This window comes from Halictus rubicundus, chromosome 16 (assembly GCF_050948215.1).
Source record: "Halictus rubicundus isolate RS-2024b chromosome 16, iyHalRubi1_principal, whole genome shotgun sequence".
In the NCBI taxonomy this organism is placed as follows: Eukaryota; Metazoa; Arthropoda; class Insecta; order Hymenoptera; family Halictidae; genus Halictus; species Halictus rubicundus.
This window is the reverse complement of record NC_135164.1, coordinates 1,891,002-1,905,312: the sequence shown is the minus strand read 5'-3', so window position 1 is coordinate 1,905,312 and position 14,311 is coordinate 1,891,002. Positions and strand designations below refer to the sequence as shown.

The 14,311-nt window shown below is 48.3% G+C and overlaps 1 protein-coding gene across 1 annotated transcript in view; it reads left to right on the top strand.

Annotated features, from left to right (window-relative positions):
- Positions 1-15: 15 nt before the first annotated feature.
- Positions 16-14,311, top strand: part of LOC143361975 (serine/threonine-protein kinase MARK2) — a 39,626-nt gene continuing 25,330 nt past the window's right edge. The window contains exons 1-10 of the mRNA XM_076801734.1: positions 16-670; positions 2,055-2,352; positions 7,359-7,574; positions 8,050-8,428; positions 8,615-8,835; positions 9,096-9,207; positions 10,404-10,516; positions 11,331-11,538; positions 12,466-12,666; positions 13,973-14,174. Coding sequence (XP_076657849.1) covers positions 18-670; positions 2,055-2,352; positions 7,359-7,574; positions 8,050-8,428; positions 8,615-8,835; positions 9,096-9,207; positions 10,404-10,516; positions 11,331-11,538; positions 12,466-12,666; positions 13,973-14,174 — 2,603 coding nt within the window. The 5' untranslated portion in view covers positions 16-17. The remainder of the gene's footprint in view (positions 671-2,054; positions 2,353-7,358; positions 7,575-8,049; positions 8,429-8,614; positions 8,836-9,095; positions 9,208-10,403; positions 10,517-11,330; positions 11,539-12,465; positions 12,667-13,972; positions 14,175-14,311) is intronic.

Genomic DNA, 14,311 nt, shown 5'->3' with positions numbered 1-14,311 from the left:
GATCTCCTGTCCAGGCGATGGATAGTCGGGAGAGTCCGTTCTCCAGGACCCAACCGGCCAGGGGCTCGTTCCGGCTGCCCCCGGGTCGCAAAGCGACGATAGTCGCGGAGCATCAGAGTCAGCCTAAGCAGACCAAGGACACGGCCAGCCCCAAGTCCTCGGGACGGCCGCCATACTCCCCGCTTGAGAACCTGAAGCAGTGGGAGCTGGTTGAGGGCGATCGCGGGCTCAAGGTCGTCGAGAGAAAGAACTCCACCGTGGGCCCGCAGTGTCCTCGATCAAAGATCATCGACGAGAAGCGAGCCTCCGTCGGAACTGGTCCGATCACCAAATCCATGTCGCCCGCTAGCTTGAAGCTAGACCCCAGCCTCGAGGAGAAGCTGAGGGCCTTCAAGGACTCGAAGATCGTTCAACCGATCGTTCTCGCGGAGGACCACCCAAAGATTCCTGTTAGCCTTGACTTGATTCTGAAGAAAGACAACTCGGCCGAGGAGGAGAGCACCGACATGCTCCAGAGATTGGAGCTGCAGGTCAAGGCCATCGAAAAGAACACGCTGGCGGCCAGAGCCCGTCAGCTGGAGGCCAGCTCGGACCTCGAACCGGAAGTACAGCTGCGATACAGGGAACACGAGGATCTGCTCCGTAACGTGACCGATGACGAGGCCGAGGGGTAAATTTTGATTTCATCCGCGTTCACCGACCACCCGTTAGAACGACGTGTTCGCAGTTCTCGTTCGTGGGTACGTTTTCAAGTTGTCCGTCGGGAAATTGTATCCTGATCAATTAGGTTGGTTCGGAAAATCTATCCCCACTGTTTTATGTTTGTTCGTTTTCATTTTACCAACATATTCGTGACATTTTTCTGGTTAAAACGAGACCAAACACGACGCAATTTGGTGAGTATTTACCTGTTTAATTCATGATTCGGTGGAGCCTCGGTTATCCGAACTGCTATCGGAATTCTTCATTATACAAATACGTGTTTCGCTTGTAAACAGTTCAATCGAAAACGATCACAAATCGATAAAGATTTAATCTGACACTGTGACCAGATAATGGCGAGAGTGTTTTATTATCCGTGTGTCCACTGATTGGTTCGGATGATAGAGGTTCCACTGTATCGTGAATTAAAAGAGGAAATATCATCCAGATTGTGTCGTGATTGGTGCCATTTTCATCGGAAATTTTCTTGATGTGCAACTTATAGAGGGGGATCGGTCTTTTAATTAAGTAAAACATAATCGTTCGATTCGGAAACTGAACGACGATTTTCCCGTATGCAGAAACAGGCAACGGATAAATTTTCACTCTGAGGAACGCGCGAGGGTTAACGTTATTCGTGTTATAAATACTTACCGTCATTTTTCTCTTCCCAACTATTTTTACTCTCTCGGTTTATTCCCCACTCTTTTCTTTTTTCTTTCTTTCTTGTGTATCTTCTTTTTTAGTAAATCACCCGGCGAACCTTTGCGACACTTCGCAGACTCGTTTGTACGTATAAATTCTTCGTTTTCCGGGGTGGTTCAAACAACTTCAAGTGAGAATTTTTTAAAACTGCAAATAACTAGTTACAAAAATTCATGGATGTACCTTCAACTCGTGCGAACAACTCTGCTCAGTTTCGCAAAGATACCTCATTCCCGACATGGCCGAAAAATTGCAAAACGTATCCTCGAGACAGGCCGAGAACTGGGAACAGCCCTTCAACCCACAAGGGAACGTATTCAAGTTACACGAGCCCCGATCGAATTTATGCGAGAGGGTAGTTCATGGAGAAATATTCGACTCGTATGTTTCTTTTATTAGCCAACATCCGCGTTGAAGGGGTGAAAGTAATACTAAAATTCGAGGAGTTGAAAGCACTCACATTTTTGAGGTTATTTGCCTAAAGAGTGTATTAAATATTTTAATATTGCAATATTACTTAGCATTTCGCATGACAAAATAATTTTCCTCGCGAAAAATTAACGAAACGATAGGGACGGTAGTAAAGCCCCTTCGAAACTCGAAACGCGGAAGAGAAAAATGTGTTGACGGTAAATTCACCCGAAAAGGGCCTCCCCGTTGCAACGAGGCGAGGCGACGAGGAACTCGACGGGGAACGCGGGGATCACGGTGAAGAAGGTCGCGACGAAACTGTCCAGAACCGCCTCGGACACCCGTCGCGGACAGGAAGCGGAGATATCGTTGCGAGCGCACACCAGGCCGCACCAGACCCGAGCGGTTCCCATCGTCGGGAAGAAAGACCATCGACGGCAGCATCAACAGCAGCACCAGCAAAACAATGCGGTCCGCAATGCTCTAAAGCCGCTGACGGACATCATGCGGAAGGCCAGTCAAAACGAGAAGGAGGTAGATATTGCGCGGACTTGTTTCGAACCGGGAAACACTGTCCTCTGACTGGGAAGACGGACGCGGACTGTTAAGCTCCTTCCACTTGCTTCGCGATGGAGCTTAGCTTTTAATAATCCATTAAATATACAAAAATCTGGTAGTTGCAATCAGCGTACGATGGTCGACGAGACTCGCAATCCAGTAATAAACAACTTGACACGTTCGCAGTTTACTCAAAGATACTCGAATCAATCTTATATTCAGAAATCTTCTGCTGAATTGTTACAGCATTTCGTAAAGATACATTTGATTTAATGTTTGAACTAAGATACAGCGAACGTGTTAAGGAGAAACTTTCTCTGAGAAAATAGCAAAGAAGCCACGTCAGTATCGTGAACCCTGGGTAAATGAAATTCGTGTGATCTCGAAGGGACGAGCGAACGAAGGGAGCTCTTGTTAGGGGACTCGAGTGTCGCGCGATGTCCTTTGTCTTCGCCGAGGTCGGTGCTCGTCTGAACTTCGAAACGATCATGCTGCGCCTTGCAGTGTACTGTACTTTCCCTCTTCTAAAGTACAGTCCCCTTTTCTCCAGCTCGCAGCAGTCCTCTACGCAATCTCTATCATAATTTTCTACATTTCCGCATCTTAACTTCGCCGTCATCAAACACACAAATTTTCCTAGCAATTTTCCGTAGCGCCCCAGAGTCGCCATTCGAGTGCGAAGGGTTAGCACAGTTGCTAGGTGCTCGGTAGCTTACGATTTCCGCACGGTACGGGTAACTCGGAGATCTCGGGTGGCAAGAACGGTTCCACCGATTCAATTTCGTTCCGGTATCCGAAGTCGTCGGCACGGAGACTCGGCAAATTAAAACCCCGACGCCATTCAGAGCGTGGAAGCGTCTCCGGGGCGTTGGATATCGGTGACTCGTCTCGGCGATCAGCTGACCGGGCTAGAATTCGATTTCGATCGCGCACAGAGGGGCAGAGCAAGCGAGAAAGCAAGCACGTCCCTTCTGGAGTAAGTGGAGGAATGGCTGGAGAAGTAGAGAAAGCAAGAAAGTGAGAGAGAGAGAGAGAGAGAGAGAGAGAGAGAGAGAGAGAGAGAGAGAGAGAGAGAGAGAGAGTGGAGGGTGCACCGAAAAACTGGTGACGGTGCGCGGCGTGACGGTAGCACAGGCGTCCAACCCTTATGGTAGGCAACCCGAGCGCATGCGTGGAAAATTGGTCTTGGTGGTCGTCGGGGCAACTCGTGAGGAAGGTGGTGTAGGGAAGCCAGCAGGCTAGACAGGCTAGGCAGGCAAACAGGCAGACAACCAGGCAGGGAGGGTAGAGGCTTTCAAGGGTGGTTCGCTGCCACGTTTCCAGCGGCAGGGGGTGGTGGGGTCGCGTATTGATTCCGCGGAAAGCATCCCTCGGCTGTGGACTATTCTGCTGGGTGACTCGCGACTCGTCGAGGACACGGTCGTCGTCGGACGGGCAACTTCGACGACGGCCAGCCTCTCTAAAAAAACAACGGTGTTCAAGCCTCTCCCTCGCGTCTCTGCTGGTCTCTCTATTACAATCGAGAAGTGTTCCGGGGCCGACGAGGATGCGCTCCTCCGCCAGCCGAGCCCTCCGACCAACGCCGGCCAGCACCGGGATCAGCGACGTCGGGTACACCTACGACACGCCTCCGAAGCCACGGTTTCAAACGTCCATCGATCCCTCCGAGCTCCACGAGCCGCCGTCTTCCAGCCTCCGTGGTGATCCGAGCATTTAACCCGCGGATCCATTTTGCCGGGTACACCCGGCCCCGATAACGCTCTCCTCGAAAACCCTCTCTCGCATGGCAATCGGTGTGCAGCGTTCGTCGGAAAACCTGGATCGATCCATCCGGTCTCGTTCGCTCGTTCCCGGTTGTGAACCCGTTTCGGTGCACTCGAACGGACCACGGTGATTCGGTGAAAGTTCGTCGCCAGACCCACCGACGATCGATCTTCGCCGTGTGGCTCTCTCCCTCCGTGTCAAGGATACCCTGACAGCGATGCTTTGCCATAGCGATGCGATCCACGGATCTGTGCTCCAGTGAATCGCAGGATCGAAACAGCAGAACTGACTTCGTTCTACCCGTTTTACTCGAAGGAGATTGATATTCACCGATCTGTGTCCTCCACGAGTGAATCGCTGGATTTCTTCGTCACCGAAGGAAGTTCACGGGATTTGTGTTCTCCGCGACTCGCAGGACGTAGAACTGTTGTTGACGCGTTCCGAAAGTCGAGATTCTGCTCTCAACCAACGTACCTGATCGCCAGAGCCAAGGACGATGACCGATCGTACCAGGACCAAGTCGACGCCAAGTTGATTACGTTGTTTCGTGCCTCGGTCGTTGTACATAGCTGTAAACTAGTTGGTCGGCGGGCATGTCGGGCCGCGGCGGGTCTCGAGGACAAAAATGGCTAGCCAGGAGGAAACACGCGAAGAGGATCGTGTCCGATTCGCTGGCGCAGATCGTCGCAACTTCGTGTCTTCTTCTTTTCTTGTTTAACGTAGAGAGTGTTGTCGAGCTCGTCCGAACGGAACGGGAGTGCGTCGCGTAAGACAGAGAGAAGCGGACAACCGCTTCTTCCTCGACGTCGACGTCGGCGACGCTCGCCTTTTTTACGGCCACGCGATCCTCTTTCTATCCCTCGGGACGTCGAAAAGATCGATCGACGAACCAGCCAAGCTGGCGGCCTCGAAAGTTGCTGCTGCCACCTCTTGCAAGATGGTCACTCGTGGCCACGCGCGGGTAACAATCTAGATGATCCACCGATTCGTCTGTCCGCGATTTATATATCTCGACCCTTTGCACTCGGATACTCTTCTCGGAAGTGACCACTTTTTGTGCGCGGATCTTTATTTTCGGAGTCTATATTTTCCAAGTTGGTCGTCCGGAGAATGTGTTTCTGTTGAACGATTAGGATTGTACCCAACAATTTCGCAGAGGAGATAAGAAAATTTATGTTTAATGCATTTTTGCTTCAACCTTCTGAGTGACTTTATTCGGGGACACTTGGAGAGACAAATGAATTTGACTCGACTGCAGACAATTTTTATTTTGCATTAAGGTCCGCTGTCTATTTATTTTTGCGAAGTGTTTTTCGAGTGATTCGCTGTTTGTGCGTAAAAGGTTCGCGATGTACCCTCAGAGAGGACAGTCGAGTGCAAAGGGTTAGCAATCTAGCGGATCGAATGATCGTGTCGAGAGGAAATTGATTTTCGGCGATGTTATTCGGTTTTCTACAATAGTTTATTCACGATGCGATTTAACGTGCACTACGTCTCTGGATTGCTGAAATATCACACGGTGCGTCTTCTTTGCATGCGATCGTTCATTTTGCGTTTCTTTCTGTTGGACCGGTGGGAAAGTGGATCTGATTTTTGACGAAACTGTTCTCTAGTTTATTGTTTGAGCCGTTCAACCCATTCGCAATTCTGTTCTATAAGATTCAATTAATAGACCGATGATTTCGCGAAACAATAGTTGCAGCACGTCCCCCCCAAAACAATATCGGAGAATTCTCTAGAAATTCCCATCCGATTACTTTCGAAAGAATGTCCGTTGAAAAGTCACGGTCGGCCAATCGCACGAACGCTAAACAAACTCGCTCGAATATGCGATACGTTCGATCGAGTAAAATCACGTTTCATCGTCGGGAGCCGAGGGGTTAGGAGTTAAGAGGCTTGCGGAACGATGAGGCGGAGACTCGTGGAAAAGCATCGGCTATTACATAATTGATTAAATAAACCGATAAGAACGGCGGCGAATCGATTTATGCATCCGCAAAACGGAGAAGTCGCTTTCCCACTGACCCGGTGTTGCGCGATGTTTTTTTTTTTGTTTTTATGGAAAAAGCTGTTTCACGCGAAACGAAACGAACCGCGTAACGAATCTCTCGGAGGAAAAGTAGACCGGCCTCTCGTTGAAAGTTAAGACTTTTGTTGACGAGCGTGTTCGCGAAATGAAATCGGACCGTGTCACCGCAAACGTTGCCGGTCCACGCGTCACGCTCGTGGTGTCGCGCTTCTTTCGAAACGATCCGTATCCGGGCGGTGTGCAGCTTTGCAGCTTTAACGAGGTTCAATTAATTTCATTGAGGACCGTCCGCTCGTTCCTGGAAACGCGATTCGCAAATAAACGGCGCGTGCCGCGGAATTTACGAATTCGAAACACCTCGCGAGAAACTTCCTTCCGCGAGCGAACGCCGAGTCCGAGACCATAAACCGATATCAACGGTTTACAAGTCAATTTTTGTACGCACCTGACTTCTCGCCAGATACAATTTTTGTGAATTAGTACTCTGTCCGCTTGTAATTTTGGGAATCAGATAAATTAATTTACAAAACCTTCATAATTGAAGCGCCAATGGATGCCCGAGACTTTTCCGATTAAAACGAGTCCAAACACGAGGTGAATCGGACTAATTTTACCGATTTAATATGGAGCAATCTAGCCGCTACCCCCACTACCGCGCTTCGACTCGCCCTAGAGGGGTAGTGGGGGTAAATCAGGCTTGATTTAAACCGATAAAAGTAATCGGATTTCCATCGGGTTTGGACTCATTTGAATCGGAAAAATCTCGGCTATTCATTGGTACTAGAATTATAAAGGTAAGAACATTCGCGTCGATTACTGACAATGAAATTTCCTTTGTGACGTGTTCATTTTCTTCTCCCTTTGCCCGCATCAATCGCCCGAAGCAGTAGCCCGAAGTTTCTTTCGTCCTTTTAATGTTTCTACAATTTTAACTTAACTTTCTCTAACTTTGTCCACTGATAATTCTATTCATTTTCCCAGAAGTTTCGAGATCGTCAACTTACTTTTCGCGACTGTGTGTGTGCGCGCGCGCGCGCGCCCGTGCAAAAAGCAGTTTATCGTTCGAGGAAAAGCAACGGCGACCGCGCGGAAAAGTTTTCTCGTTCGACACCGCGATATCTGTGTGTATGTGTGCGTGTACCCGGGGCAAGTCTTTAATAGCGTCTCTTTTGTTTGATGTTCGTTGCAGCCAGGGGATGGCGTGGGAGTGTCGAGTAGCGTCGGTCGGCTCTCGTCGAGGAGTCGGACTTCGGAGGAACCCCACATCGGCAAGTACAAATTACTCAAAACCATCGGCAAGGGCAACTTCGCCAAGGTAAAACTCGCCAAGCACGTGCCCACCGGGAAAGAAGTGGCTATCAAGATCATCGACAAGACTCAACTGAACCCGAACAGCCTTCAGAAGGTAGGAGTAACAAACCCTGGGATAGTACTTCACCCATTACTATTATTGGCTAAATCATCGACGTGGAAATTTGTTCACGAAAATGTTGCGCTCCCTTTTCCGCGCCAGTGTAGAATCGAATTCTCCGTTTCCGAAAATTTCGGTTCGCGTAAAGAGCAGCAAACCGCAGAAAACGGAAGTCTCCCGGCGCAAGTGCTCGCGGGACGTTTGCATCCACTCGGCCAAGGATCGATTACACTTGAAAATGTCGCTTGCACTTCTCGGAGTGCTTGTGAAGTGTTGAACTTACTCCTTGGTCTGGGCCAGGTCTGGATCTGAATTCCAGTCTACTTGGAAATGTTCTTTTAGCATTTAAAGCTACCGAACCTGCTTAGACTCTGTCCCAGCTCTGGGAAGCAGGAAGCTATTTTCCTGTCGTCGAAACCGTGGATTAGGTTCTTCTTCCGGTAACTGATTGGTGACATTTCCGTTGCAGTTATTCCGGGAGGTGAGGATAATGAAGATGCTCGACCATCCGAACATAGTGAAGCTTTTCCAAGTGATCGAGACTGAGAAGACGCTGTACCTGGTGATGGAGTACGCCAGCGGTGGCGAGGTCTTCGACTACTTGGTGCTGCACGGTCGAATGAAGGAGAAGGAGGCGAGGGCGAAGTTCAGGCAGATCGTCTCCGCCGTGCAATACTGCCATCAAAAGAAGATCATCCACAGGGACTTGAAGGCCGAGAATCTGTTGCTCGACAGCGAGATGAACATCAAGATCGCCGACTTCGGGTTCAGCAACGAGTTCACCCCGGGCAACAAGCTGGACACCTTCTGCGGATCACCGCCGTACGCGGCGCCCGAGCTCTTTCAGGGTACGTTTTAAATTTCAAATGTTTTATCAACCGTCTGCCCTGAATATTTTGCCTCCAGAATTCAGACATTTTATCCGATATAATATTTACCCCAGAGGAGATAGTCGAGTGCAAAGGGTAAAACGTAACGTGAAAACAACTCTGTGACCTTCCGCATTTTAATTGTTTGTATGCTTGTGTCAACAGGTAGAAAATACGACGGACCAGAAGTGGACGTATGGTCGTTGGGCGTGATACTGTACACTCTAGTGTCGGGCTCGTTACCTTTCGACGGCTCAACGTTAAGGGAATTGAGGGAAAGAGTGCTCAGAGGAAAATATAGAATTCCGTTCTACATGTCGACCGACTGCGAGAATCTGCTGAAGAAGTTTCTGGTGCTCAACCCGATGAAACGGGCCTCCTTAGAGGTAACACGCAAGCTTGACTCCCGGATACAGGCTACAACGAACGCGACGGTCTCCGCTTTCGAGCAATTTTTATTTTGCATAAAAATCCGCAGTCACGGCGAAGAAAGATTGATTTTCGCGCGGAAAATCGGAGACGGAAATGCAGCAACCGTCGTCGCGTTTGTGACGGCCTGTAGAACGCGTTCCGTCGTCGTGATTCACGGGCGATGCATTTAATTGCGGTCTTTCTCTTCTTTTGTTTGCACGCGCTGCCTCTGTAGACTATAATGAAAGACAAATGGATGAACATGGGGTACGACGACGACGAGCTGAAACCGTACTTAGAACCCGAACCCGATTATAAAGACCACAAGAGGATAGGTGAGTCTGCCAGTATGTACATAACACTTACTACTTATTGTTTTTACATATGTAAATGTACCGTTGCATCGTTTGCGACCACCAACGCGCCGCATCGCTATTCGCTGGTAGTGCCATCGAATCGTCCGAGGGTGGTGGTCGTAAATCGAACGTTTCTCGATACACCTCGAGAGATATAACTCGTTGGTGCAACAATAAGCGGAGGTGTCCTCCTGTTTAGTCGGGTAGCTTCGGTGACACCTGTCGCCCTAACTGTGGCGGGATTAACCCTAACCGATACGGTAAATCGTAATTTAACCAGAAGGTGTCTCCGAGTAGGTGTTCCTCCTTTTTACTGCACGGCAATACCCACCCAAGGCTTATTCAGAATAACCCTTTAGTTTACTATGTATCCTTGTTTACCGTACATCCCTCTTGTCTTCGGGGCCGTGGCGAACTATGTTCACGCCTCCGGGGCCGGGGCACAACGTTAATGGACTGCCATTATGCTTGTGCCCTTAGGCCGCCAGCGAACTTCGAACTCCTCCAAGTTTGAACCAGTTCGAGCACGATCTTATTGTTACGAAGTTGCCGTTCGAACTCCCCAATATTTTCAACTGTGTTCTATCATTCTTATCGATCCACCGCTCCTCTCACACGTTTCACTGGAGCAAATAGACTGCGGATTCTCTGAATTTAGAACGAAAACTGGATTCGATCTTAGTACGTTATTCTCGAGTTCTGAAAATTATTTGAAATGCACTTTCATGCGGAGTTATTGTTCCAGTAGCCAGCTGTTCTAGCCCAGTAGTCAGCCATCTTGATCGTTGCTATTATTAATACAATCTCAATTTGTCACACGACATGCAGACGTACATTGAACGCGAGAAATAGGCTGACCATTGTGCTAGACATAATTGTTGGTAGATATCCCTTATTTTTAAGCAATCTATTTTTTCGAAGGCTGACTACTGGATAGGTGCCGAGATAATGCACCGCCAACTTCTGTTTCTTATGATTAACTTGGATTCTTACAAGTGCAATTGATCTTTAACAAGTAGAAAATCGAGGAGTTCTTCGAAATGGAGGTTTCTATGTTTGTTCGACACGGTCCTGCCCATCGTAGATGAGATAGCCGAGCGCATGGGTTCGTGTTGACGTAGTCGCATGACGCGTCACGCCGACATTCTTAGTGGTTGTGACTATGCCGCTACGCCTGTTTGTTTTAGAGGCCCTGGCTAGCATGGGGTATACGAGAAACCAGATAGAGGACTCGCTGGAACAGGCCAAGTACGATGACGCGTTCGCCACGTACTTACTCTTAGGAAGAAAGACCACCGATGTGAGTAGAATCCGAGCCAGTAGCGTCTATATCCAGTTGCTGGTCCCTGGGGGCTAGATGGCTCCGGGGAAAAAATGGCCCCGAGTCGACGTCATCCGAGGAACGAGACGAAGAAGACTATATCTTTGCGATTCTTCCGCTTTGGCTCCGACTCGGGGCCAACTGGGGCCACGGAATCAACGTCTCTGATCCGAGAGAATTAGGGCTCTCGCTGTTGCTCGATAATTTTACACCTTTCTCTCCTAAAACTGAGCTCACATACCCCACAATTGCATCACGACTGGAAATTTCTAAATTACCGATTTCTAAATTACAAATACTGCAGATTTTCACGAGTATAGTGCTGAGATCGTAAGTTGCTGAGCATCTAAAAACTGTATTAACACTGAACCTACCAGCGCCGACTGAAAATTTGGTATTTTGCAATTCTTGAAACTATAAAGATGCTTCCACTGGAAAGTATTAAACAAAGCTTACAACAGTTTTTATAAGGCAAGAAAGAACAGCAGATTTAGTGTTCGGTGGGTTTAGTGTTGATGTTAATCTCCTAGTGGAGATTAGGTAGAGCTACTAGCAGCCTAGTCCTCTCGTTTCAGTGGTGTTCGGTTTGTAGATCCTCGGCACTTACGATCTCTGTAGAGTAGACTACACTAGACGACTGGTAGGTATATACAGTTTTTGAAGAGAAGGTCGGAGTCTCAGCGAGTGGGAGCTCTAGAGCGATGCTATGGGGGAAGTCGGCAAGGGGGTGATCGAGCGAAGGTAAAGGAATGCCGAAGCTAATTAATACTAATTGAATCGTCTGGGTTCACAGCCGGAATCGGACGGTTCGCGGTCAGGCAGCTCGTTGTCGCTGCGCAACATTCCGCCGCAAGCGGGCTCAGGCGGAGGCGGGGGTGGAGGAAGCGGAGGAGGAACGGGCGGCGCCGTACAAAGCCCATCGCACAGAGGTGTTCACAGAAGTATTTCCGCTAGCAATCCAAAACCCAGTAGACGGGTTTCGACCGGTCTTGAAACGCTCCGTAAGTGGATCGTCCTATATCCTACAACTAAAATCTTACCGAGCATAAAGCGCCTCGCAACCAAACGCCTGCATCGAAATCAATGGAATTAACATAGGAGGGTAACAGATGGTTCACGGTAACTAGATCAACCGGTAGAGTGAAGATTATGCCATTGGTGCGGCTGAAAAAAATTCGGGAATGTGACCTAATCGTGGCTCTTTCTTTCGTTTCGTTTAAAATATCTCGAGAGCCAAACGACTGTAATGAAATCGATATAATTAATACAGGGGGTAGCGAAAGGTTCGTGCTAACTATACCAACCGGTGAATTAAAGATTATGCCACTGGAAAGATGGAGAAACAAGATCCAATCGCGGTTCTCCATTGCGTTTAGGAAATCGCGACAACCGTAACAAACCAACTAATTTTGCAAATACAACGTAAACAAACTGCACCGATGAAATCAATGTAATTAACATAGGGGGGTAGCAGAAGGTTCACACTAACTCCTCCAACCGGTAAAGTAAAGATTACGCTACTGGCGCATCTGATAAAATTCAAGGAAAAATCCCCGGCGCATTAAAACATGAAGAGCACGGTAAAGATCAATGTAATTAACGTAGGGGGTAGCAAAAGGTTCAGGCTAGCAAGACCAACTCGAGGATTATGCTACTGGGTACGTCCGAAATCAATTCAGTCCGTGAGTTTGTTGAATGCACTGTGTTGGTTCCCGTAGACCTAGCCCAGGGCAGTGCTCGTTTCCCATGATTGGTATATCTAGGATCTAGATTCTAGGTGGTCGACGCACCGTCTCCGGAGCAACGACGCTTCGCGTAGTTAGGAGAGAGGGAGAGAGAGAGAGAGAGAGAGAGAGAGAGAAAAAGAGAGAGTGAACGTTGATAAGTTGGCGTTGTTCGGCTGATCGCATTCGAGTTTACCTCGTCAGGTGGAACGTCGAGCCCAGGGAACGCGACGAACCATAATCATGCGACTGCGACCACCGGGGGAACGGTGACAGGAGGAACAGGCGGTAGCAATTTCAAGAGACAGAACACCGTGGACGCGGCCACCATGAAGGAGAACAGCGCCCGGGTGTCAGCGAGCCGACCCTCGGCCCCCAAAAACAGTCCAGGCCAATTAGACACCAGTGAGTTGATCCTAGATTTTTCGTTGATCCTAGTCTCTGTCGATCCTCTGTCGAACCTCGGAGTCACGGTCCTCGTCCATTTCCGTTATCGTTGTTCGTTTCTAGAACATACTTTTAAGGCTTAGCAAAGTTCTTTACGTGCGCTTTTGGAATTTGGGTTGCTGTGTCCTAAATCTTGTCCACGTTTCGATCGACTCGTGATTATGTTTACACGTCTTCTTTGTATCCTGCGTCTCATTTTCACACTACCACGGTCTATCATGACTAGACTGCAGATTTTTATGCAAAATTTCATTACTCGCGAGCTACCGGAGCTACATAGATATTAGTTTCTTCTCTTAACGATTCGAATCATTAAATATTTTTACTAAAATCCGTAGTTTACTCATGGCCGCGTGTGCTCGTCGCAATTGGGTTGAATCGAGAACATTGCACTTAACGCCGAACCATGGTCGGACGACTGGTCTTTTGTTTTTCATTTAGTGGAATTGTTAAGATTAAACTGCGGATTATACTCGCAGTCATATTGGACGATTAAACAATTCGGTTGCCAGTTTTGCGACGATGCACCGCGCTCGCGCACCCTTCACCCCTTGTGTAGCGAATGCAGGGTCATTTTGACCCACCCGTAGCCGTAGCTGTTATTATACTTTATTTCTTTATGCGACATAGAACGTACGCAGCTAGCAGCAAATTTTAATCACAGTTCAGTTTTGCAACACACTCGCACAATAGAACACTCCATTGTAGATCGAAATGACTTTGCACGCGTCTGCATTCGTTCCAAATCATCTTGTCCAAAGGGTAATCCAAAGTTATAAGTAGTCTGCGTGTCTTTATGCGACAATTTCTGTGTTGATCATTAGAGCAAATTTTTAATTATTGGACAAAAATTGAAACTTCCAGGGAGACCGTTTCAGGGAGACCCGTTCGGGCACACGTTTCATATAATAATAAAAAACGCATAAGACGCAGCAGTCTAGTTATAAGCCATCGAAATAACAAAATCACGGTGCAGTTTCAGCGTCGGGTCTGCTCGCTCTTTCTCCGTGGCATGGTTCTAACTTGGAACGAGAGAACTTGCGTCCTCGTGGCCTCGTAGAAAGAAGCGGATCAGACGTTCCCCTCAGGTGTCCCTCGACCGTAGTCCCTCCTTTCCCCGACAACATAATCGTTGCAAAAACCGCCTGCGTTATCATTTAAAACAAACCAAAAAAAAAAAAGTACGATCAGACCAAACAAACAATCATATCAAACAAGTACGCTGCTTTGTTTTGTGTTGAACTATATCTAATGAGGCTTGCAGTGACAATGTTCATTCTAGGCGTGGGTACAAGTCCCAGTGGTAGGGGATGGGCAGGCAAGAGCAACACGATGAATGCAGGGGCAGGTGGCGGTCGGCCTCTCACCTCACCTGCCCCTGGTTCTGTTGGTCGACGTAGCACCATCTCCTATGATCAAGCGAAAACGTCCTCCTCGTCCACCGAACGAACCAACGATGCACCCAGGTACAGTGGCTCAACTAATTCACTTCTATACGTATCTTTCATTCTATCTGTCTCTCTATATTATACAGTAGTGCACGGTTCAATTTACATAGGAATCTGCACGGTTAAATTTACATTCCGCTGATCCCCCAATATTC